The sequence below is a fragment of the Bombina bombina genome, chromosome 1 (genome assembly GCF_027579735.1).
Source record: "Bombina bombina isolate aBomBom1 chromosome 1, aBomBom1.pri, whole genome shotgun sequence".
NCBI classification, from domain to species: Eukaryota; Metazoa; Chordata; class Amphibia; order Anura; family Bombinatoridae; genus Bombina; species Bombina bombina.
Genome location: NC_069499.1, coordinates 483524122 through 483550951, shown reverse-complemented (window position 1 = coordinate 483550951; position 26830 = coordinate 483524122). Strand labels below are relative to the sequence as shown.

The 26830-nt window shown below is 39.1% G+C and overlaps 1 protein-coding gene across 2 annotated transcripts in view; it reads right to left on the bottom strand.

The window, feature by feature from the left end:
• ITPRID2 (ITPR interacting domain containing 2) overlaps positions 1–26830 on the bottom strand; it is a 229220-nt gene that overhangs the window by 149670 nt on the left and 52720 nt on the right. For both annotated transcript variants that reach the window (XM_053698523.1, XM_053698524.1), the window contains 3 exons: positions 9746–9788; positions 9555–9653; positions 9181–9389 (listed from right to left, as the gene is read on the bottom strand). In XM_053698523.1, the coding sequence (XP_053554498.1) occupies positions 9181–9389; positions 9555–9653; positions 9746–9788 (351 nt within the window). The remainder of the gene's footprint in view (positions 1–9180; positions 9390–9554; positions 9654–9745; positions 9789–26830) is intronic.

The following is a 26830-nucleotide window of genomic DNA, read 5'->3' as shown; positions in this document are numbered from 1 at the left end:
CATCAAACTAGAAACACGCGGCTGCAGTGACAGGGACAATGCATGCAATTGGTTGTAGAAGGGAACCTTGCTGAACAAACATCTTTAGCAGACCTTCTAATTCTTTATCCATAGGATCTTGGAAAGCACAACTATCTTCTATGGGTATAGTGGCGCGCTTGTGTAGAGTAGAAACCGCCCCCTCGACCTTGGGGACTGTCTGCCATCAGTCCTTTCTGGGGTCGACTATAGGAAAACAATTTTATAAATATGGGGGGAGGTACTAAAGGTATACCGGGCCTGTCCCATTCTTTACTAACAATGTACGCCACCCGCATGGATATAGGAAAAGCTTCGGGGGGCCCCGGGGCCTCTAAGAACTTTTCCATTTTACATAGTGGTTCTGGAATGACCAGATAATCACAATCATCCAAATTGGATAACACCTCCTTAAGCAGAGCGCGGAGATGTTCCAACTTAAATTTAAAAGTAATCACATCAGGTTCAGCTTGTTGAGAAATGTTTCCTGAATCTGAAATTTCTCCCTCAGACAAAACCTCCCTGGCCCCCTCAGACTGGTGTAGGGGCCCTTCAGAAACCATATCATTAGCGTTCTCATGCTCTACAGAATTTTCTAAAACAGAGCAGTCGCGCTTTCACTGATAAGTGGGCATATTGGCTAAAATGTTTTTGATAGAATTATCCATTACAGCCGTTAAATGTTGCATAGTAAGGAGTATTGGCGCACTAGATGTACTAGGGGCCTCCTGTATGGGCAAGACTGGTGTAGATGAAGGAGGGGATGATGCAGTACCATGCTTACTCCCCTCACTTGAGGAATCATCTTGGGCATCATTTTTACTAAATTTTTTTATGACATAAAATAAATATAGTTAAATGAGAAGGAACCTTGGTTTCCCCACAGTCAGAACACAATCTATCTGGTAGTTCAGACATGTTAAACAGGCATAAACTTGATAACAAAGCACAAAAAACGTTTTAAAATAAAACCGTTACTGTCACTTTAAATTTTAAACTAAACACACTTTATTAATGCAATTGCGAAAAAGTATGAAGGAATTGTTCAAAATTCACCAAAATTTCACCACAGTGTCTTAAAGCCTTAAAAGTATTGCACACCAAATTTGGAAGCTTTAACCCTTAAAATAACGGAACCGGAGCCGTTTTTATATTTAACCCCTTTACAGTCCCTGGAATCTGCTTTTCTGAGACCCAACCAAGCCCAAAGGGGAATACGATACCAAATGATGCCTTCAGAAAGACTTTTCTATGTATCAGAGCTCCACACACATGCAGCTGCATGCCATGCTGTCCTCAAAAACAAGTGCGCCATACCGGCGCGAAAATGAGGCTCTGACTATGATTAGGGAAAGCCCCTAAAGAATAAGGTGTCAAAAACAGTGCCTGCCGATATAATCATATCAAAATACCCAGAATAAATGATTCCTCAAGGCTAAATATGTGTTAATAATGAATCGATTTAGCCCAGAAAAAGTCTACAGTCTTAATAAGCCCTTGTGAAGCCCTTATTTACTATCTTAATAAACATGGCTTACCGGATCCCATAGGGAAAATGACAGCTTCCAGCATTACATCGTCTTGTTAGAATGTGTCATACCTCAAGCAGTAAGAGACTGCACACTGTTCCCCCAACTGAAGTTAATTGCTCTCAACAGTCCTGTGTGGAACAGCCATGGATTTTAGTTACGGTGCTAAAATCATTTTCCTCATACAAACAGAAATCTTCATCTCTTTTCTGTTTCTGAGTAAATAGTACATACCAGCACTATTTTAAAATAACAAACTCTTGATTGAATAATAAAAACTACAGTTAAACACTAAAAAACTCTAAGCCATCTCCGTGGAGATGTTGCCTGTACAACGGCAAAGAGAATGACTGGGGTAGGCGGAGCCTAGGAGGGATCATGTGACCAGCTTTGCTGGGCTCTTTGCCATTTCCTGTTGGGGAGGAGAATATCCCACAAGTAAGGATGACGCCGTGGACCGGACACACCTATGTTGGAGAAACACACATTTTATTTGAATAAATAAAATGTGAGTGGATCTACCCTCTAAAGGATCTGTAATAACAAAAATGGGAAAAGCTCCAGCTTGCCCCTGTTAAAATGAAAACAAAGTAACATCTGCAAATCCTCTAAAGCATATTGAATATAGGAAAGTTCTAAACATTCCTGAGTTTAAACTAATATGTGCACAACAAATATAGAAAACTATTTTTGAACAAACTGTGTAATATAAAGAGATAAAACTTGTGCGGTTAATACAGCATTTCAGACACCTTCTGTGATAAGAGAAAAATAAATCTCTCTACCATAATCATTAGAGACCCCTTCCAGCTAGAGCCCTTGGTAATGTTAGAACTTGCCCTTCTATGGAGTTCACCACAAAGCTGGGGAGACTTCAAAGATTGCTTACGCTAATGAGAAGAGGCAGAAGGGTAGGAATAGTGCAGCGGGAAAAATAAATAACTGTCTGACTCCCAGCCCCCAACACTATTCCTCATTACATAAAGGGGGAAATGAGCATGCTACAGGGAAGTGTGTTTGTGTGGTCCCTGTGAAGCGCCTGTAGTTCTGCAGCTATCAACAAAGTTAAAAGGTTAACGCTCCCAACTGTTTCACTACAGAAAACAGTGTTCAATAGGGAGTATACTGTAAGTATAAAAGCATAATAATACTAATAAAAGTATTATTAACCCTTTGGCTGTTAAGCTGGATTTGAGCTTTGTTTTGTTTTTTTACTTTTTTTTTCAGATCCCCAAGACTTATAACGTTGAAAAGGTTAGGCGATTACCTTTCCAACCATGGGTCTTGGGCTCTGTAGCTGCTTAGATACCCGAGATACAGGCTTCTAAGCAGCATGCCCCCATTTCCCTATATTGGCCATTGTTAATTTTAAATAAAGTTGCGCGTGACGTCACTGTGCGAATTGTAAACCCCCTGGCGATGCCTCTCACTATTCAGGCCAGATCGCAGGGGTGGGAGTAGGTGGGAGACCCCAGATTGCCCTCAAGGTGGGTGAGTGCTAGCGACGGCTGTGAGCCGTCGTCAGCACCTGACTGGGACAATTTGCAACGGCTCACAGCCGTCGTTAGCACTCAAAGGGTTAAAGCAGATAAAATATAAAGGTGGTGAAAAGTCTGTGACAAATTAGTTGTCCCTGGCTATGATGAACATACGTGCATGAACTTGCTAATAGCCTGCGGCTGTGTGAGCGCTGACAGGTACTTACCTAAAGTAAACCCAGTCTAATATGCTTATCCAGCTGCAGAAAAGACTGCGTCCAGTAGAGATCCCTTTCAGTACTATGTAAGCATCAGCAGAGGATATGTCAAAGGAGTATAACGACGACCCAACAGGAAGAAGCAGGGACAGATCCCTATGACACGTGGCAGGATTGTAACCAACTCTCATAGGAAGAAATAGTGTCAGTACCCAATACTCCCCTATACCCAGCTCTCTGATGGAGAAAATAAGTCTCAAGTATTTCTGAGAACCCCAGTAAAGAATCTGGAGTACCTCTATTAACCTGGTCCTGTGGAGGCAAAGATAAAACTGAGTTGACCAGAGAGGTGAGAGAGATCAAAAACTTAGTGTGTTGGATATCTTTGCCTCCTCCTTATTGGCCAAGAGTTGAATCCCAGGTTTAATGGTCTGTGGACTATCCCCACCTTAAGATATATGATAATCATACTTTAATAAATAGGCTTGCCAAAAAAAAAAAAAAAAAAACATTTCCCAGAACTACAGTTTATAAAATGTTGAATTTGTTTATTAAGTTGGGCCAGAAGAAGACAACAGCAATACTATATTAATAGGTTGAAAAAATATCAAAAGGTGCAACATAATCTAAAACAGTGAGGGTCACCTTCAAAACACATGGGGACAGCAGATCAATATTTCAGAAACCATAAGGCCACTAATAAATTTATGGCTATTAGACACAGAAATGGTTAATGGGAACCCTCTTTCTTTTTTATGACCCGATGAGTCCACGGATCATCTAAATTACGAATGCGATATTCACCTCCTGGTCAGCAGGAGGAGGCAAAGTGCACCACAGCAGAGCTGTTAAATAGCTCCTCCCTTCCCTCCCACTCCAGTCATTCTCTTTGCCTACGTTAGTGATAGGAAGAGGTAAAGTGAGGTGTTAGATTAGATTCTTCAATCAAGAGTTTATTATTTTTAAAGTAGTGCCAGAGAGTGCTGCTTTGTTCTAGGGTGTAGCCGTAGTCCATATCAGTCTCTACAGTAGAGCTTTTGGTGGCTTTAAAGCAATGGAAACTTGTGGGACATAATTCTCACTGTGCCTCCCATACATGGTTTGCTGCCCTGCTTGTAAAAGTCTGAGGGAAGAGATAAACTCAGTACTTTTTATTTCCACAGGCCAATGTGAGGAGAAATTGGAGGACCTCGCAAACCGGGTGGGCTGCCTTACTGCCGGGCAGCAAATTAAGGTAAGTGCTGATTTTTATGTCTTGGGACACGCTCACAGAAAGATTGGCACTTTTTCTATATTGAGGACACTAAATGACATTATCCCTAGGCTGGGAGGACATGTTATTGAGCAGTGATTACAGGCACTGGGCGTGAAGTGGCTCTAATTTATTACTAGCATCGGACAACGGCTTTGTTTTACTCCAACAAGCCGTCTGGAGGGTTAGTTTTGTTTCTCATGATCGACCGCATGTAAGGTGTGTCGCATGATAGATGTAATTTTTACTCCCCTGGACGTTTTACTACTGCATAACTGACGGGAGGCTTATTTATTCCTTGTTAGGATGGGCACTAGTTCTCCCGGCGGCTCCACTTTTACAATTTAGCCATGCGAGAGGTTTAGTTTGTTACGCCCACGATGGGCGGAGCTATGCTGTGCAGCATGTTTCCGCGCCATTATTTTGGGGCAATCTGTACTCCCAACGGCTTTATTTAGTGTTTCTAGCCGACCGGGAGTTTTGCTTTATGACTGGAACAGATTGTTTGGGGCAAGTTTTTTTTCCGGCGACTTTATTTTAATATTCTAATCGGATGGGATTATTGCCACCATTATTCTTCCGGCGTCTTTTTCTAATAAGGTATTTAGCTGCCCGGGAGATTTATTTCTTCATGCACACGATGAGGTCAGAGATCCCTCAGGCTGTTCTAATAGATGCCTTGATGTTAACATGGATTTTCAATATGGCATATTTAATTCCTCCATTTGATTTTTCTCCTGGAGCCTTGGCTCGGACTAAGCAGGAGAGGGAGTCGGTGGTCCTCATTTCACCGGCGTGGTCCGCAGGATTGGTATGCAGTCCTGGGGGACATGTCACATCTTCCACCTGGGAGTCTCTTTGGAAGAAGGACCTTTTATGTCGGGGACCTTCTTTAAACGAAAATATTTTTCCTGAAGTTATCTACAGGAAGATGGAAGCTTTACTTTGTACAAGAGTAAATTTGTAACTGGTCATTGAGACCATGAATCGGGTGCGTAAGCCTGTGTCTAGAAGATCTTTACCCATATGATATGGTGTCAATATTTATACTAGTGCGATTCCAGTGGATTCTCTGAAACAGAATAGGGATCGGATTCCTAGAATTTTCTACAAGTCATAGCTGCCTTGTCTATTTTATTTCAGGTTCGTCTGGCGGTCTTCCCAGACATACTATTGTTGGTCAGGCCTTGGTCAGAATCAGACCTGTGTTCAAACCAGCTTCTCCTCCATGGAGTTTGAATTTGTTCTTAAGGGCTCAGTTTGAGCCTAGACATTCCTTAGATATTAAATTGTTATCTTGGACAGTTTTTATTTCTTCTGCTCTCAGTGTGTCAGAACTCTAGGCATTACAGTATGAGTTTCCTTATCTTATTTTCAATTCAGATAAGGTAGTTTTACGTACTAAATTGGGATTTCTTCCTAAGGGTGTTTCTGATCGGAACATTAATCTGGAAAATTGTTCTTTTTTTGTATCCTAATCCTTTTTTCCTCACAAGGACAGTCTTCTGCACATTTGGACGTGGTCCGTGCCTTAAAGTTTTACCTGCAGGCGTCTAAGGACTGTCGTCTTCTTATTTTTAGTTTTCTCAGGAAAATGTAAGGGACAGAGAGCTACGGCTTCTACACCTTTTTAGTTGAAGAGTATCATACATTTTGCATATGAGACTGCTGGACAGCAGCCTCCCGGGAGAGTTACGGCTCTTTCCATGAGGGCTGTTGCTTCCTCATGGGCGGTCAAAAATGAAGCTTCTGTGGAACAAATTTACAAGGCTGCAATTTGGTCCTCTCTTCACACTTTTTCAAAGTTCTACAAATTTGACACTTTTGTCTCGGCTGAGGCCGGTTTTGGGAGAAAGGTTCTTCAAGCAGTGGTGCCTTCCGTTTAGGTTCCCTGTCTTGTCCCTCCCATATCATCTGTGTACTCTAGATTGGGTATTGAATCCCATTAGTAATTAAGATGATCCGTGGACTCATCGTGTCATAAAAAAGAAACGAACATTTATGCTTACCTGATAAATGTATTTCTTTTTTGACACAATGAGTCCACGGCCCACCCTGTTCTTGTAAGACAGGTTGTGGATTATGTAAACTTCAGACACCTCTGCACCTTGGCTTTTCCTTTCTCTTCCTAACTTCGGTCGAATGACTGGAGTGGGAGGGAAGGGAGGAGCTATTTAACAGCTCTGCTGTGGTGCTCTTTGCCTCTTCCTGCTGACCAGGAGGTGAATATCTCATTAGTAATTAAGATGATCCGTGGACTCATTGGGTCAAAAAAAGAAATACATTTATCAGGTAAGCATAAATTTTCTTATCTGCTGTTCTCCTATACAGATTTTTTTTTTGTCACCTTGAATGTTAACACACCAGAGAATCCCCAAAATACATCTTATGGCCCACAAAAACTGACACACATTCCAAGTTCTGTTATTTACCTGACTCAGCAAAAAGTAGTGCAGAGGGCCACATGTGGCCATCCCTGATCTGAACCATTTTAGAAATAACAGAATCAATTGGGACATCCATATAATACCCACTTAAAGTGAATGTAAACTCAGCCTTCGTTCTAAAAAGCAGTCTATCAAATATCAATAAAAAAACCTGAGTTTCATTCATCAAATTTTAAATTTTCTAAATCGATACCTTTATTTTCATAAATTTATATCAATTTGCAGCTAAACCGTCCTCCGCCCAGCATTCGCGCTCTGTTGCTCACCTTTTTGATTGATGTCTTAATTGCCAATAACGGCTCTAACCACGGGGGGACCCACCCTCTTCTCATTACGTAATAGGTCCTTATTGCGCATGCGTTCGTCTTTGGTGCCGAGCTAATCTATTGTAAGCTCGTGCACATTTCGCGCATGCGCAATACTAATACGGGTAGCGTTACATTCTTATACGGATTCCTTTCATTTCCTCTGTATTGTCAATTTTGGATTAGTGGATGTGAAAGGTCTCCGTAAAAGTAACGCATGCGCAATGTAAAATAGACACAGGAGCGCGCAGTGCCTATACGTAAACAGCGGGTGGGACCGCTGTTTACGTAATATGGATGAAAATTAGGAAGCAGTGAGTGGGAGGAGCGGGTAAGCGAATGAGCGCTATGCCATATATAAAATAAACATTAAAATACACATTTTATTAAAAATTTATTGCGGCGGTATGCTTAATCTCAGTAATCACTACAAAACTAGATACACAAAACGGAAAAATTGACATTCACTTTAAAGTACAGGACTAAGCATAATTTCTTTTAATATGATGACCACGTTTATAGGCAACTAAACCTAACAATACATAAGAAGTGGCAGGTAAGTGGTGCAGATGGCCAGTATATTTTAAAATTATTAAAGATCAATGTATAATTTGTAACAGTTTATAGATGTTTAAAGGGCACTTTTCACTAAAAAAGTGGTTCTGAAACTACTGTCCTCAAGTATAGAGATCAACACAATTTTACGAAATTCTCTCTTAGGTTAAAGGGACTGTGAGCTGTACTTTTTACCTTTTAAACATATTGCTTTTTACTGTTTAGCACTTTCAAACATATTAAACGTAGCTAAAGACAAGAACCTGGTGAGCTTGCATATCATTAATTAATTAGGACAAAATTATAAATTGGTGGAGTTTAATTTACGCTGCCTCATATTAGCAGCGTCAGAAATTATAACGCATTGCCTTAGTGCCCAACTGTATCTGTATTTAACCACTTTACATGAGTTAAAGATAGTTGAAAAGGGGAATTTCTCTTAAAAATTTAAATTAATCTAATTAAAAAAAAAAGAAGAAGTTTTTTGTTTTTAATCAGGTCCCTTTAAATCAGTTGCTCAAAACATTGTGACTGAGTCAACTGCTAAAAGAAGAAAATTCTTAATATAACCTATTGAAATAAAATTGTAAAAAACAAGGTTTTTTCTTTCATAGTTTGATTTTCCACTTTGCACAAATATGCACTAGCGCTCTAAATTCTAAGGCAAGACACATTGATTTATTTCTTGTAGGTGTAAATACAGATGTTATGAAAGTGCATTTAACGGGTCATTTCCCCTCTAAATCAAGGTTTTGTTTTTAGGATTTTACTGTAATGTATCAGAAGCCAAACTCCACTAACCATTTAGCTTATTTAGCTGTTGAATATAAATATATTTAACATAGTGCTTTCGAATGCAAGGAAAGCTTTAAAAAGGATGACACTTATAAGCAATTAAGCACTGTCTTGTAAAAATAATTTAAATTTGTATTTTTTTTTACATTTCCTAACTCCTAATAAAAAAGACTTATGTACAGTATGTTTATCTTATCTCCTATATTAATGTTGCAAAATACAGAAAGATAATTTAGCTACTGCAAGTTGTACCCCACATTTTATGGTAGCAGTGGAACAAATTAATTTTCAGAAGATAAAAATTATAGGAAAACAGGCAAATAAAGTATCTTACAAAGTGCTTTTGTTCCTTACTATGTATGTGTATATATAGGGAATTACATTTTAAACATGACTTTAATATCCCATTATAAAAGTCTAAGCAAAAAGCAATTCTAGACCAATCCTAAATATGATTTAATGATATGAAAAGAAAAAAAATAATGGGGGAGTTAAATAAATGGCAAAATGTTTACAATGTTGAAGAACCATCACCAGCTAAACAGAAGGCGAGAAGAAAAAAAAATCGCTAACATAAACTTACTTGTTAGGGCATAGTTTGGATTCTCAACTTCCAAACGCTGCATTTGGGCACTTAAAAATACTTTAATATCTATCCCACGTGCAAATGAAGAAGAATTGAAAAATCTTGATGGTATTTTTGAAGCAATATCTGGTTCATCTCTACCAAATCCAAGATTGTAAAGAATTTCTTCAGGATCTTCCTCATAAAGGTCTAGTAGTTCTGAAACACTAATACAAAAATAGGCTTTAAGACACAATAAGTCATGAAGGACAATAGTTAACATTTAAAAGTGCAAAAAAAATAAAAAAAAAAAAATGGATTAATAGACAACTAAACATTTTTTCCCCCATTATCTCTCAAATGGTATGCATTGATATTAGATTTCAGCGTACCTGGATACGGTAGCACTGCTTTTTGCAGATCCTGTAGAATTCATGCTTCTCCCTTTCTGATGATACTGAAGTCTCCGATCTTTTGCAAGCATGCCATTGCTTAAATGAGACAAAAGAATAAGATAGAGCGTGAATGATCAATTTCAGCGCACCTACTTAGGGTAAACCACTGATACACAAATACCACTTACCAAATGGGCTCAATCGGCAAGTTACTTTGATGAAGGTGATTAGCTGTATGGAACAATAAAAAAGGGTAGAATAGGAATTAGTCATGCTTCTTCGGTTACTATAGATACACACAAATTACATCTCCCTGGCAATAAGGCGCTAGCTCACAATACCTTCTAAAAGCCCAACCTGTCAGATTTGTAGATACATGCCACTTAGATTCTTTTACAGATTTGTAACAATTAGCAACAGCTGCTTCATTCAAAGTCTGTGTTTTAAATCTATTATATTCAGCTTGTGTTTCAGATCCAAATCCCATAATTGATTTAACAAACCCAAGAATCTTTTATAGGGTAACAGTAGGCATGGATTTACTGATAACATTTTACATGTTAAATCATGTAAACTCTTTCCACAGTAAGAATGATCAGTACACTTGCCAAGTCTATATGCTTAAATCACATTTTCAGAATCTATTTATTAAAGGGACAGAGTACCGTTAAGTTGGTTTCTCCTTAAAGGGACATTAAACAAGTCATTGCTTGAATGATGTATTTAGAGCAAAGATTAGCCTGAGACTAATTTAGACACATTTTTAAACATTATATATTAGTTTAACTTTACCCTTATTTTTTTAGAATTTTATGACCATAAAGCAGTGGGTGCTACCATATTGTAACTTAGGCTACCTATTCTGCTGAGGCCAATTAGTAACTGTTATAAATGATTACTAGAGTGTGCAAAAAAAATGACTCTGTGGAATATTGTACCTTTATTTATATTTTTGAATATGAAATTGCAGTTTCTGCTAACTGAAACCACAACCTAATAAAATGGGCTGATCTTATAGGGAGAGAAACCCTCATTATGTTATCCGTCTATTTATACAAAGTCTTCCTTATCGCGGTTTACTCAAAGGCCAATACTTGGAGAACAATATGGGGGGGGGGATGGATTATCCCTCTGTCACAGCCCTCTCTTTACTGGCAGCATTATTTATTCTAAACCTTGCTTTTTTACTTTATATTTTGTAACCAAGACTTATGTTCAGAAATGTTCAGTATAGGTGGGGATACAATAGGCAAAATGAGCTCCGTCAAACGAAAAAATAAAGATGTCCCTTTAAAAGCTTTACTAACTACAAAATGCATTTTTAAAAGTGATTTTTTTAATCTTGAACTAATTGCTTACAAGACTAATGTTGACTAAAACATATTAATTAGTCCTTAAACCTAAGCAATGTCAACATATAAACATTTCAGATAAGATGACAATTAAGATCCTCTGAAAGAAATATAGATGAGGTTTTAAGAGCTCAGTTTATCAATCCATGGCGGATAGGGGTGTCTGGCCGAACTCTCCTTTGCTCTCACATGCAACCCCGCCCCCTGCCCACACACAGCCAATCACACGCAGTCAGGTGCTGTCAATCTCTCCAGTGGGAAGAGACTGGAGAGATTGTTCTCCACCTCTTAGTTGGAGAATTTCAGAGTAGGGAAGCAGTGGTCTGAAGACCGCTGCTTGTGCGAACCTGCAGTAAAAGTAGAGAAAAGGGCTTGATAAATCTAGTCCTATAAATACAAAATAGCATTTTGGAGAACAAATCCCCTAGTAAAGGTTACAGATTACAAACTAATGTGTTTTATATTTTAAATAAACCAGTATTGAGAAGAAGAAAAATGAAAGGGCCAAAAAGGATATCTACTACAATAGCATTCTGAGCACATAGGACACCATACATAATCCATCACATAAAAAAAAAAAAAATGCAGAAGGATGTAATTATGCCTCAGAGCCTGAAGCTATGAAACAACTAGCACAAGAGGATATCATTTTGTCAATTTGTAACAAAAATAAAAAAAATTATATCATTCTCCAAGATGAATTAAACTACAATGTATACATTTAGAAATATTTTAGATTAATCTGAGCTGGTACACAGGAGATCTGAGAATATGTCAAAATATGGGGTGACACTGTCTTGTGCAAAGGGTTTTAACGGTAAATAGTAGGCAATTTAAGCGTAGAAACCAGTGGCAGGACACACAAGCCTATCACAGACCCTGAATTTATATTATATTTAAAATATGCTGCACACAAGCAAAGTTTCCTACTTTGTGTAAGTTATTCAACTACTAATTAAAGTGAATTCATGACATTAAAAGCCAAATATTTGTTGATCTCTTCCAAAGTCATATTCCACAGTTTTGGAAAAATAAAATAATGCACAAAACAGGAAGCATTCCATTGCTTTGCATGGGGGGGAAACTGCCCCCCCCCTCAACTGTAAAAAAAAACAAAAAACTTTCCAGTTTTGTAGTGATTATCAAAAAACAAAAATTACAAAAATTGTTAATCCTCTATGAAGAGATCATTTAAAAAGGAAACCTACTAATACTTAAAGTATGCATAGTATACACACCCACATTTAAAAAAAAAATGTAATGGACTAAAAAAAAAAAAAAAAAATCCCATTTATAAGTAGTGAAGACCAACATACATAATTACATCAAACTTAAAAACGCAATGTCCCACCCTTACTAAAGCCAACCATTTGTGGTCTTGTGCTCCAATCAGCATGTAAAAGCAGCTTGGTAAAGTTAAGGAACTGGGAATGTTATGTCAGAGAAAATAAAAAAAAAATGCAGAATTCAGATCTTTTTAACCAGTCTGCTAATCTCTATGAACAAGGGGGGGAAAAAAAAAAAAGTCTGAAACGTCTGAATTTACCTACATCTGGCAAAATACCTGGGGCAAGAAAAACTTGCTAGTGTAGCAGAGCACTTTGAGCTGTAAAAAGAAATGCTGCATTCAAACCAGACAGGTATCTACATTGATAAGAGTCACATTACACTGAGAAATTGTGAGTATCCAGATTTCCCTCACCAACTAGATAACTCTTGAATTAGTTTCTAAGAGCCAAAATACCAAATGTGACAGTTTAATGTGAAACACTGCAAAAACAAATCCATTCCAAAAGTAGCAAACATAAATCCCAAGGTAAAAATGAAATTGCAAAATGAAGTAAAAAAAACACACAATTTTAAAAATAAAATAAAATACATATACCAGCTAAGTCAAACTTGTTAGGAAAAAGAAACAAACAAAAAAGCATGCACATCGTGATAGTTACATAAAGAAGCAGATTTGACAGAAATAACTATCTGTAAGATTACATTACAAAATGTTGAAAAACCTGAATAGCCATAAAAGTGTGACAGGCTATCTCCTCTACTAGTTATTAAATAATCCCTAAAAGGAAAACAAAAAAACAGGAACAATGATCTTAAAAGGGATACTAAACCCAATTTTTTTTTTCCTTTCACGATTCAGATAGAGCATGCAATTTTAAGCAACTTTCTAATTTACTCCTATTATTTTTTTCTTTGTTCTGTTGCTATCTTTATTAGAAAAAACAGGAACCTGAGATAAGGAGTCGGCCCATTTTTAGTTCAGCACCTGGGTTGCGCTTGCCAATTGGTGGCTAAATGTACCCACCAAACAACAAGCACTATCCAGAGTGCTTAACTAAAAATGAGCCAGCTCCTTAGCTTAAAGGGACACTGTACCCAATTTTTTTCGTTTGTGATTCATATAGAGCAGGCAATTTTAAAGCAACTTTCTAATTTACTCCTATTATCAATTTTTCTTCGTTCTCTTGCTATCTTTATTTGAAATAAAAGCCATCTAAGCCTTTTTGGCTTAAGACCTCTGGACAGCACTTTTTGATTGGTGGATTAATTTTTTCCACCAATCAGCAAGGGCAACCCAGGTTGTTCACCAAAAATGGTCCAGCATCTAAACTTAGATTCTTGCATTTCAAATAAAGATACCAAGAGAATAAAGAAAATTTGATAACAGGAGTAAATTAGAAAGTTGCTTAAAATGTCATGCTCTATCCGAATTGCGAAACAAAAAATATTAATTCAGTGTCCCTTTAAATTTCTGTTTCAAATAAAGATAGCAATAGAATGAAGAAAATTTGATAACAGGAGTAAATTAGAAAGTTGCTTAAAATTGCATGCTCTATCTGAATTATGAAACAAAAAAAATGGGTTTAGTATCCTTTTAAAAGAAAAATTTGATCAAAAGCCAGATTAAAACGAAAATCTATAAAAACAAAAATTTATGCTTACCTGATAAATTTATTTATTTCTAGACCCGGTGAGTCCACGGAATCATCAATTACTGTTGGGAATATCACTCCTGGCCAGCAGGAGGAGGCAAAGAGCACTATCACTTCACTTCCCACAACCCCCAGTCATTCGACTGAAGGAAAAAGAGAAAAAGGAAATAAGGTGTAGAGGTGCCTGAGGTTTAAATAAAAACCTGTCTGAAATTAAGGGTGGGCCGTGGACTCACCATGTCTAGAAAGAAAGAAATTCATCAGGCAAGCATAAATTTTGTTTTCTTTCTTAAGATACGGTGAGTCCACGGAATCATCAGTTACTGTTGGGAATCAATACCCAAGCTAGAAGACACAGATGATTAGGTAGGGACACAACAGGTAACCTAAACAGAAGGCACCACCGCTTGAAGAACCTTTCTCCCAAAAGAAACCTCAGCCGAGGCAAAAATATCAAATTTGGAAAAAGTATGTAGAGAAGACCAAGTTTCAGCCTTGCAAATTTGCTCTACTGGAGCCTCATGATTGAAAACCCAATTAGGAGGAAACAGCTCTGATAGAAGGAGCCGTAATTCTCTCAGGAGGCTGCTGAACTGCAGTCTCATAAGCCAAACAAATAATACTTCTCAATCAGAGAGAATGAGAAGTGTCAGAAGCTTTCTGACCTCTACGTTTCCCAAAGAAACAGCCCGAGACAGAAAGCTTTGAAAGTCCATATTCATCTGCAGAATATAAGAGCCCGCACAACATCCAAGTTGTGCAACAAACGTTCCTTATGAGAGGAAGGATTAGGACATAGAGAAGGAACAAACAAGTTCCTGAATAATATGCTAACCAAAACAACTATAGGAAGGTGTGAAAGATAAGGCAAGTCATACTGCAAGCAAGCTGAGAGCTCCGAGACTCTGAGTAGAAGAAATAGCAATAAAAAAACCATTCAAGATAATAACTTAATATCTATGGAATGCAATGGCTCTAAACAGAGCCTGCTGAAAAACTTGCAGAACAAGTTTAAGGGTCCAAGGAGGGGCAACAGACTTAAACACAGGCCTAAATCTGACCAAGGCCTGACAAAAAGATTGGACATCTGGCACGTCCACCAGACGCTTATGTGGCAAAACAGAAAAAGTGTAGAAACTGACCCTCTAGGGTAGACTGATAAACCCTTCTCCAAACCTTCCTGAAGAAAGGCCAAGATCCTAGGAATCCTGACCCTACTCCAAGAGTAGCCCTTGAATTCCTAAAGATATATACACCTTATGGAAAATCTGTCTATAAACAGACTTTCGAGCCTGAATCATGGTAATAATGACCGACTCAGAAAAACCATGCATAGACAGAACTAAGCAGACAGCTTCAGAGAAACAAGATTTGGAAGCAAAAAGGAATCCTGATCCAAAGTTCCATCCTTAGACAGTCTCCAAAGTGGGAGATACATCTCCATTAGATCTGCAAACCAGACCCTGCGAGGCCACGCAGGGGGTAAGAAATCCGACCATCAGAATCACTGACACACTCTGGAGCAAGGGGACACTTTCCCAAGTTCACTTCCACCCGGGAACGAAGAACAAAAAAACAAAACCACCACAAGAAGATCTCTGAATGAGAGCTTGCTTGTTGAAAGATGTCGCCTGAACCAAAAACCAAGTACAGCGCTACAACAATTTCCCAAGACCTAATCACTGCTAAGAGAGTCCCCAGAACCTGAAATTCTGGGAGCTGTAGCAAGTTCAAATGGAACACAGACTGAAAAGAATTGCTAGAAAAGCAAATCCCAGAAACTTTATAGGATTCCAAAAAAATGGAAACATGAAAATACACAGCCTTCAGGTCTATGGTCGTCATAAAATGACCCCCTTGAATTAATAAAGAACAGTACTCTAAGAACTTTTTCTAGACAGTGCAGGTCCAGAAAAAAATAGGAAGTTCCCTATATTAGGGAACCAAGCCCATATTGAATAGAACCTTAGGCCCTATTCCTGTACAGACGGTGGAACTACACTCCCAGGGAAGAAAATTTCTATACGCAATTCAATAAATGCCTCTCTCTTATCTGATCAGCAGATAGACCTAAAAGGTTGGACCTGCCTCTGGGAGGAAGGTATTGAAAACCACTCAAACCTTGAGACACTAGGGTCACAGCATATCCTCTGAAGGAAGCAGAGAAAATGAGCCTCCCCACTTGGTCTGATTCCAGACCGGGGCAAACACTTCAAACTGAGCTATACTCCGCTGCGGGTTGTTACTCTGACCCTTAGGTCTATACTTCTTGACTACTGGTAGAAAAGACCCTTTTCTACACGAAAAATCCGAAATATTTCTGACAGACCAGGAACAAAAACAAGGTCTTACCCTTGTAAGGAAGCACTAGAAGTTTGAGCTGAGGGGGAATCCTCAAACTACTATAGTCAACAAGCCCCGCGGCTAGAACAGCGAAACCAGTACCTGGTTCCCAACTTAAAAAATGGAAGCATCAGGAAGAAAAGAATTGGTTAGCTCAAAAGCCTCGATTCTGTCTTGAAGCTCCTCCAAGGAGGTCGCTACCAGATTGAATCAGACCAGGCATCGCAGCAAAAGGGATGCTGCACTTGACACCGTGGCAATACAAACTTAAAAAAGCCTCCTTTCCATGATCCTAAAAAGGACAGCTATCCCTTACAGGGATCAAAGTTCCTTTAGTCAGAGTAGTATTGCCTCTGTCTTCTACAGGCTCTGTGCGACATTAATCATTAATGGAGTCAGCGGCAGGAAAACAATCTTACAGTCAGGAGACGGGGAAAGTTATCCCTGGCTTCTCTTGTTCCTGTGCAAAAAGAAAACTCCATTGCCCAGCTTGGAGCAGAACATTTTCACTGAGGAAAGAAGAACATAGTAACTAAGGAGATTATTAGATATCACTGTGTAGACAACAGAGTCTGAGTCATACAAAGAAGCCAAAACCTCCTTAAACAATACACAGGTGTACAAGCTTAATCTGAAGGATACTACTTCAGCATCAGATGAAGGAATAATACTGTCCAATCTGAGATTTTACTCTGAGGCTACAGACATATCCTCCTCATCAGCACCAATGAGGTAGGGCAATATGAGTAGCAGCAGGTGAAACAGAAACCCTACTATCTGAATCTCTAAATCTTCCACTTGCGATTTCCCTTTAGTAAAGGAAATGCAGATCATGCCCCAGATACCGCTGAAAATACCTGGGCTCCAATTACTGCCAGCATGAAAACTCCACCAGGAGATAACTAGGAACCGCAGGGCACTGCATGCGACGCCATAGAGGCTTGGGACAGTTAGGGAGAACACTGTGGCATTGCCGGACAGCCTCATCCTCAGAGACAATAGGCTCAAGGGTAAACACTAACAATTATTCAGTACAGAATTGTATACCGAAACAATTTGTGTAAATCAGCATGATACAAATAAAACACACACACCCATGCTGGCAGACAAATAAACAGAACCCTGATACAGACCCAAAAGGGACTAAACCCATCAGGAAGCTGAATCTAGAAAAAATTGAAAATAAAGATTTTACATTTAAAGTAGTACTTTCTCTTTAAATGGAATCTGTTTTGTCGCTTAATACTCAGAAGGAAAAACACAACACACTGGCCGTTTAATTAGACTAATAACGGAACTAAAACATTCCCTCTCTTCTCCCACTTCAACAGTAGTCGGTTAGCACAAAATGTCTTTAGGAAGATAAAAACGGCTGGATATACAACAGCCATAACAGATCTAAACAGCAAACTACATCCTGTATTTACATACGGACGCGGTCGATGCCGCTCTGGAGAAGAAGAGGGAGAAGCTGACCAGGCTGTGAGAAGCTGCGTCATTATCCTAAAGCGCGCGCTTCCCAACCGAACAGAAATACATAACAGAGCCACAAGCAGCAATGAAGCAATGCAGTGCGAAATTGCGCTAAAAGTAAATGCAAACACAATAATGCGCCCTAAATAAAAAAGTACCGATGCAGAGGCTCTACCTCACAAGACCCTTAGGCTATGGAGGGAGGTAACATTAACCGAGTCTTCTCTTCCGGATATAAAATAAACCAGAATCCAGCTCAGGGAGAACAAATGCTCCACAAGGGAAAATAAACAAACAGATGTTTATTTTGTGCCTTGATTAAACTAAAGCCAAATAAGATATTAACCTCTTCCTATTCATGAAGGGAGTTAATTTATAGTCTCGGGGCAAACACTTCAAACTGAGCTATACTCAGCTGCGGGTTGTTACTCTGACCCTGACCACATGCCTATCAGTGCCTGCAATCTGCCTTAACAATCCCCACTAAATTGCAGAGAGCCCAATATATTTTCAATGACTCTGAAGTGCCAGCCTCTTAGTCCCAGAAGACAATAGTCACTTACCTGCATCTAGCCGTCCGGCAAGAGGACCGCTCACACAACATGGAAGGACGCCAACTCCTTACAGAGGTCTGTGAAACAAAGAAAGAGCAGAGCAAACCAACTCTGGCTTTCTATACTAGGGCAGCAAACACGTTAGGAAAACTCAGTAAGGCCCACCTCACAAGTTAATAACTGCTTTAAAGCCACCACTGCCCTACTGAATAGACTAACGTGGAGTACGGCTATACCTAATCTTGAGAGGAAAGGTCAGAGCAAACCTACTCTGGCTTTCAAAATAATAAAATCTTGATTGAAGTGAAATAAATCCATTCTTCATTCAAACACCAAAAACTTCACCTCTTTCTTGCACTGAATGTAAAGAGAATGACTGGGGGTTGTGGGAAGGGAAGTGATACTTAACAGCTTTGCTGTGGTGCTCTTTGCCTCTTCCTGCTGGCCAGGAGTGATATTCCCAACAGTAATTGATGATTCTCATCGTATCTTAAGAAAGAAGCTAAAAATATTCACAGGAAATCTAAGGAAATTGATCTAGATCAGGGCTCAATTTATTTATTTATTTGTAAAAGCCATTGATCCAATAATTACTCAAGTGCTGCAGAAGGTCTACTTGATAATAGATAGACCAGGTCTCCAAAGGAAGACTAGCCAAGAAATTGTAGAAGTGTTTTCCTAATGCTGCTGGTTGCATTCTGTTCTAGCATAGGCCTTACTTGGAACAATAAAGAAAAATAACTAGGTCACAACACTGAAAGGCAGAAGAACAAATGCCTGCAGGAATAAAAAGAGATCTTAAAATGGTGAAGAACTCAAAGAAATTATCATCATGTTTAAAGAGAAAGTCTGCCAGTTTTGAATTGGTAAGGGTAGAGGGAAGCATTTGAATAAAAAAAGGACCAACAAATATCATGATTTTAAGTGTCAAAAATGTGAAATTACCCGTTTTAGATTAAAGAAAATGGACACTAGCACATTAATAGATTTGAATTTCCTATTTTTCTATTTTTTATTTATAATAAAATAAAAAAACACTGAAAAAAAAATAGCACAACATTTCCCTTCCAAATACACATGAAACGTAGCACTTACTACATATTAAAAGTACAAAAAATAATAACATACACAATCTTTCAGCTATTAACTACAGTCTTTGAAAATATTTTTCTAAAAACATCAAAATAAATTTTAAAATCCTGAAGTAATTATTACAAACATGCTTTAAAAACCTATAAAGCCATGTCCTTTAATATAACAAAGTAATTTATTTTTATTTATTTTTTTATACAAAGCCAGCATTACATAAGAATACATTAACTTGACAACCAACATGGTTTTTACAGGTCTATTCATGAATATTTAATACTGTAAAAGGTTATATCAGTTCATCAAGCAATATCAAATAAAAATTAAATTTTGTAGCAGTGCTTTAGAGAAGCCTTGTAATACATCCGCTCCAAAAACAATTACACCTGAATGCATCAGGCAAGTTAAACAAGAAAACTGGCAAGGACTCTGGTTTGAAAATCTGTTCTAGGAACTGAAGGCTGACCTAGTGGGTACAAGGACACTAGGGAACGGATAAAAGGAAGTATTTTAATGTAATTTCAACAGAAGCAGTTTGAGGTTGATATAAAAAAACACTAAACAGATATTTAGAAAGCTGAAAAATAAAAATCAGTTGTCTTTATTTCATCTAAAAGAAGGCATTTTTAAAATGTACTAAAGTAAAAATAAAAACTACTTTGGTTTCATGGTTGTAAAGGCAAATTTGCCATTTAAAAATAGTTTTTTTGTTTTTTTAAAAACACAACTTACAGTTAACGTCTATAAAACGCATTTACAGTATGTTGCCAAATTATTTGACCCAACGGTCAAAAATCGTAATTTTTAAATTCATTTGTTCCTAATAGTGTTGATTATTTTTTTTAGTTTTGTAGTCATTCCACCTTGTATTGGCAACATCCTTATCACATTTTTACATGTAATTTCATGTTATTTAATAAAATATTTGTTAATTTTTACAGATGGGTAAACAAAGTTACTTGTACATAATATTCTTTACAGAACTATGTGTTAAACCTACATTTTCAGCAATCTAGTGCAACATGTTTTTGCCTTCAACAGTCCAAGAAAAAAAAAAAATCAATTATGTGGATGGTTTCTGAGCAGAGTTTCTGGCTAACAATATCTTTTTTCAGCTAATTGTTGCTGAACAGTTCTCTCAGGTACCTTGAATCCTGAATGTGTTTAGTCAAGACAGGCAGGTTCCTATTTTAAATGCAGATATTTCAAATACTTCTGTCAGATCTAGATGTAGCAACACAATGTTGATCCCAAGTGCCCTTCCATTTTGGGTTCAGATCATCCCCACAATCCATTTTTCCTAATATTCTTTACAGAACTACTTTATACACCTACAATTTCAGTAAATCTTGTACTGCAACATGTTTTTTTCCTTCAACTGACAACTTGACCGACTTTAAGTAGTCACCCTGTTTACCCATCTGTAAAGACATACATTTATTAATTTCCAATTATTTTAGTAATACTACAGCAAATTTCACTTAAAATATGTACTGCTGATTTTGCCAATATAAACATGATATATTGCCAATATAAACATTAATCAAATTAACACTTACAAATAAATAGGATATGAATTTATAAAATGTTGTCCAATGGATCTAATAATTTGGCAAGGTACAGTACGTTGTTTTTTTAACATTTAAGAGCATAGCTAGGTAGGTCACGTGTATGTGTTTGGAGAACTAGAGAGTAGTCGTTTTGCAAGAATGCTTTTAAATGTTTTATACATTGTGCAAGCACTGCTGATATCTACTGTTCTAAAGTGTATTGTTAAAAGCATTCTTGCCAAACTATTGCCGTGTAGTGCTCCATATATGCTTCCAACCTAGGTATGTTTATCAACAAATAATACCATGATAATTATGTTAATATAAAAGACGTAAAAGGCAACTTGTTTTATTTTTTTAAAACTTCGAAATTTTAATTTCCCTTTGATAATATAACAGCTGTTATCACTGGCATAAAAAACATAATTTATGCTTACCTGATAAATTTCTTTCTTCTGTTGTGTGATCAGTCCACGGGTCATCATTACTTCTGGGATATTATCTGCTCCCCTACAGGAAGTGCAAGAGGATTCACCCAGCAGAGTTGCTATATAGCTCCTCCCCTCTACGTCACCTCCAGTCATTCGACCAAAGACCAACGAGAAAGGAGAAGCCAAGGGTGTAGTGGTGACTGAATTATAATTTAAAAAATATGTACCTGCCTTAAAAAACAGGGCGGGCCGTGGACTGATCACACAACAGAAGAAAGAAATTTATCAGGTAAGCATAAATTATGTTTTCTTCTGTTATGTGTGATCAGTCCACGGGTCATCATTACTTCTGGGATACCAATACCAAAGCAAAAGTACACGGATGACGGGAGGGATAGGCAGGTTCATTATACAGAAGGAACCACTGCCTGAAGAACCTTTCTCCCAAAAATAGCCTCCGAAGAAGCAAAAGTGTCAAATTTGTAAAATTTGGAAAAAGTATGAAGCGAAGACCAAGTTGCAGCCTTGCAAATCTGTTCAACAGAGGCCTCATTCTTAAAGGCCCAAGTGGAAGCCACAGCTCTAGTGGAATGAGCTGTAATTCTTTCAGGAGGCTGCTGTCCAGCAGTCTCATAGGCTAAACGTATTATGCTACGAAGCCAAAAAGAGAGAGAGGTAGCAGAAGCTTTTTGACCTCTCCTCTGTCCAGAATAAACGACAAACAGGGAAGAAGTTTGGCGAAAATCTTTAGTTGCCTGCAAGTAGAACTTGAGGGCACGAACTACATCCAGATTGTGTAGAAGACGTTCCTTCTTTGAAGAAGGATTTGGACACAAGGATGGAACAACAATCTCTTGATTGATATTCCTGTTAGAGACAACCTTAGGTAAGAACCCAGGTTTAGTACGCAGAACTACCTTGTCTGAGTGAAAGATCAGATAAGGAGAATCACAATGTAGGGCTGATAACTCAGAGACTCTTCGAGCCGAGGAAATAGCCATTAAAAATAGAACTTTCCAAGATAACAATTTTATATCAATGGAATGAAGGGGTTCAAACGGAACACCCTGTAAAACGTTAAGAACTAAGTTTAAACTCCATGGCGGAGCAACAGTTTTAAACACAGGCTTGATCCTAGCTAAAGCCTGACAAAAGGCCTGGATGTCTGAATTTTCTGACAGACGCCTGTGTAACAAGATGGACAGAGCTGAGATCTGTCCCTTTAATGAGCTAGCCGATAAACCCTTTTCTAAACCTTCTTGTAGAAAAGACAATATCCTAGGAATCCTAACCTTACTCCAGGAGTAATCTTTGGATTCACACCAGTATAGGTATTTACGCCATATTTTATGGTAAATCTTTCTGGTAACAGGCTTCCTAGCCTGTATCAGGGTATCAATAACCGACTCAGAAAAACCACGTTTTGATAAAATCAAGCGTTCAATTTCCAAGCAGTCAGCTTCAGAGAAGTTAGACTTTGATGTCTGAATGGACCCTGAATCAGAAGGTCCTGTCTTAGAGGTAGAGACCAAGGCGGACAGGATGACATGTCCACTAGATCTGTATACCAAGTCCTGCGCGGCCATGCAGGCGCTATTAGAATCACTGATGCTCTCTCCTGTTTGATTTTGGCAATCAATCGAGGAAGCAGCGGGAAGGGTGGAAACACATAAGCCATCCTGAAGTTCCAAGGTGCTGTCAAAGCATCTATCAGAACCGCCCCCGGATCCCTGGATCTGGATCCGTAGCGAGGAAGTTTGGCGTTCTGGCGAGACGCCATGAGATCTATCTCTGGTTTGCCCCAACGTCGAAGTATTTGGGCAAAGACCTCCGGATGAAGTTCCCACTCCCCCGGATGAAGAGTCTGGCGACTCAAGAAATCCGCCTCCCAGTTCTCCACTCCCGGGATGTGGATTGCTGACAGGTGGCAAGAGTGAGACTCTGCCCAGCGAATTATCTTTGATACTTCTATCATTGCTAGGGAGCTTCTTGTCCCTCCCTGATGGTTGATGTAAGCTACAGTCGTGATGTTGTCCGACTGAAACCTGATGAACCCCCGAGTCTTTAACTGGGGCCAAGCTAGAAGGGCATTGAGAACTGCTCTCAATTCCAGAATGTTTATTGGCAGGAGACTTTCCTCCTGACTCCATTGTCCCTGAGCCTTCAGAGAATTCCAGACAGCGCCCCAACCTAGAAGGCTGGCGTCTGTTGTTACAATTGTCCAGTCCGGCCTGCTGAATGGCATCCCCCTGGACAGATGTGGCCGAGAAAGCCACCATAGAAGAGAGTTTCTGGTCTCTTGATCCAGATTCAGAGTGGGGGACAAATCTGAGTAATCCCCATTCCACTGACTCAGCATGCACAATTGCAGCGGTCTGAGATGTAGGCGTGCAAAGGGTACTATGTCCATTGCTGCTACCATTAAGCCGATCACCTCCATGCATTGAGCTACTGACGGGAGTTGAATGGAATGAAGGACACGGCATGTATTTAGAAGCTTTGTTAATCTGTCTTCTGTCAGATAAATCTTCATTTCTACAGAATCTATAAGAGTCCCCAAGAATGGAACTCTTGTGAGAGGCAAGAGAGAACTCTTCTTTTCGTTCACTTTCCATCCATGCGACCTTAGAAATGCCAGAACTAACTCTGTATGAGACTTGGCAGTATGAAAGCTTGAAGCTTGTATCAGAATGTCGTCTAGGTACGGAGCTACCGAAATTCCTCGCGGTCTCAGAACCGCTAGAAGGGCACCCAGAACCTTTGTGAAGATTCTTGGAGCCGTAGCCAATCCGAATGGAAGGGCTACAAACTGGTAATGCCTGTCCAAGAAGGCAAACCTTAGATACCGGTAATGATCTTTGTGAATCGGTATGTGAAGGTAAGCATCCTTTAAATCCACTGTGGTCATGTACTGACCCTTTTGGATCATGGGTAAGATTGTCCGAATAGTTTCCATTTTGAACGATGGAACTCTTAGGAATTTGTTTAGGATCTTTAAATCCAAGATTGGCCTGAAAGTTCCCTCTTTTTTGGGAACCACAAACAGGTTTGAGTAAAACCCTTGTCCTTGTTCCGACCGCGGAACCGGATGGATCACTCCCATTAATAATAGATCTTGTACACAGCGTAGAAACGCGTCTTTCTTTATTTGGTTTGTTGACAACCTTGACAGATGAAATCTCCCTCTTGGGGGAGATAATTTGAAGTCTAGAAGGTATCCCTGAGATATGATCTCTAGCGCCCAGGGATCCTGGACATCTCTTGCCCAAGCCTGGGCGAAGAGAGAGAGTCTGCCCCCCACTAGATCCGGTCCCGGATCGGGGGCCCTCGGTTCATGCTGTCTTAGGGGCAGCAGCAGGTTTTCTGGCCTGCTTGCCCTTATTCCAGGACTGGTTAGGTTTCCAGCCTTGTCTGTAACGAGCAACAGCTCCTTCCTGTTTTGGTGCAGTGGAAGTTGATGCTGCACCTGCTTTGAAATTCCGAAAGGGACGAAAATTAGACTGTCTAGCCTTAGCTTTGGCTTTGTCTTGAGGTAGAGCGTGGCCCTTACCTCCTGTAATGTCAGCGATAATTTCTTTCAAACCGGGCCCAAATAAAGTTTGCCCCTTGAAAGGTATATTAAGTAATTTGGACTTAGAAGTTACATCAGCCGACCAGGATTTTAGCCACAGCGCCCTACGTGCCTGAATGGCGAATCCTGAATTCTTAGCCGTAAGTTTGGTTAAATGTACTACGGCCTCCGAAATGAATGAATTAGCTAGTTTAAGGACTCTAAGCCTGTCCGTAATGTCGTCCAGCGTAGCGGAACTAAGGTTCTCTTCCAGAGACTCAATCCAAAATGCTGCCGCAGCCGTAATCGGCGCGATGCATGCAAGGGGTTGCAATATAAAACCTTGTTGAACAAACATTTTCTTAAGGTAACCCTCTAATTTTTTATCCATAGGATCTGAAAAAGCACAGCTATCCTCCACCGGGATAGTGGTGCGCTTAGCTAAAGTAGAAACTGCTCCCTCCACCTTAGGGACCGTTTGCCATAAGTCCCGTGTGGTGGCGTCTATTGGAAACATCTTTCTAAATATTGGAGGGGGTGAGAACGGCACACCGGGTCTATCCCACTCCTTAGTAACAATTTCAGTTAATCTCTTAGGTATAGGAAAAACGTCAGTACTCGCCGGTACCGCAAAGTATTTATCCAACCTACACATTTTCTCTGGTATTGCAACAGTGTTACAATCGTTAAGAGCCGCTAAGACCTCCCCTAGTAATACACGGAGGTTTTCCAATTTAAATTTAAAATTTGAAATATCTGAATCCAATCTGCTTGGATCAGAACCGTCACCTACAGAATGAAGCTCTCCGTCCTCATGCTCTGCAAGCTGTGACGCAGTATCAGACATGGCCCTAGAATTATCAGCGCACTCTGTTCTCACCCCAGAGTGATCACGCTTGCCTCTTAGTTCTGGTAACTTAGCCAAAACTTCAGTCATAACAGTAGCCATATCTTGTAATGTTATCTGTAATGGCTGCCCAGATGTACTAGGCGCCATAATATCACGCACCTCCCGGGCGGGAGACGCAGGTACTGACACGTGAGGCGAGTTAGATGGCATAACTCTCCCCTCGCTGTTTGGTGAAATTTGTTCAATTTGTACAGATTGGCTTTTATTTAAAGTAGCATCAATACAGTTAGTACATAAATTTCTATTGGGCTCCACCTTGGCATTGGAACAAATGACACAGGTATCTTCCTCTGAATCAGACATGTTTAACACACTAGCAATAAACATGCAACTTGGTTACAATCTTATTTAACAAAAACGTACTGTGCCTCAAAGAAGCACTAAACGATTAAATGACAGTTGAAATAATGAACTGAAAAACAGTTATAGCATCACTCTTTAAAAACAACACAACTTGTTAGCAAAGGTTTGTTCCCATTAGTAAAGTAACACTAATTAAATTTTAAACATAAAAATCACAGAGCAACGTTTTAAAACACAGTCACTACATAAGTCTCACAGCTCTGCTGAGAGAATCTACCTCCCTTCAAAGAAGTTTGAAGACCCCTGAGTTCTGTTAGAGATGAACCGGATCATGCAGAAAATACAACAGTAACTGACTGGAAATTTTTGATGCGTAGCAAAGAGCGCCAAAAACGGCCCCTCCCCCTCACACACAGCAGTGAGAGAGAAACGAAACTGTCATAATCAAAACAAGCAAACTGCCAAGTGGAAAAATAATGCCCAAATATTTATTCACTCAGTACCTCAGAAATGCAAACGATTCTACATTCCAGCAAAAACGTTTAACATGAATTAAATACCTATTAAAAGGTTTAATGTACTTTTACAGAGTAATTCCGGTGAAATACCATCCCCAGAATACTGAAGTGTAGAGTATACATACATGTCATTATAACGGTATGGCAGGATTTTCTCATCAATTCCATTCAGAAAATAAAAACTGCTACATACCTCAATGCAGATTCAACTGCCCGCTGTCCCCTGATCTGAAGCTTTTACCTCCCTCAGATGGCCGA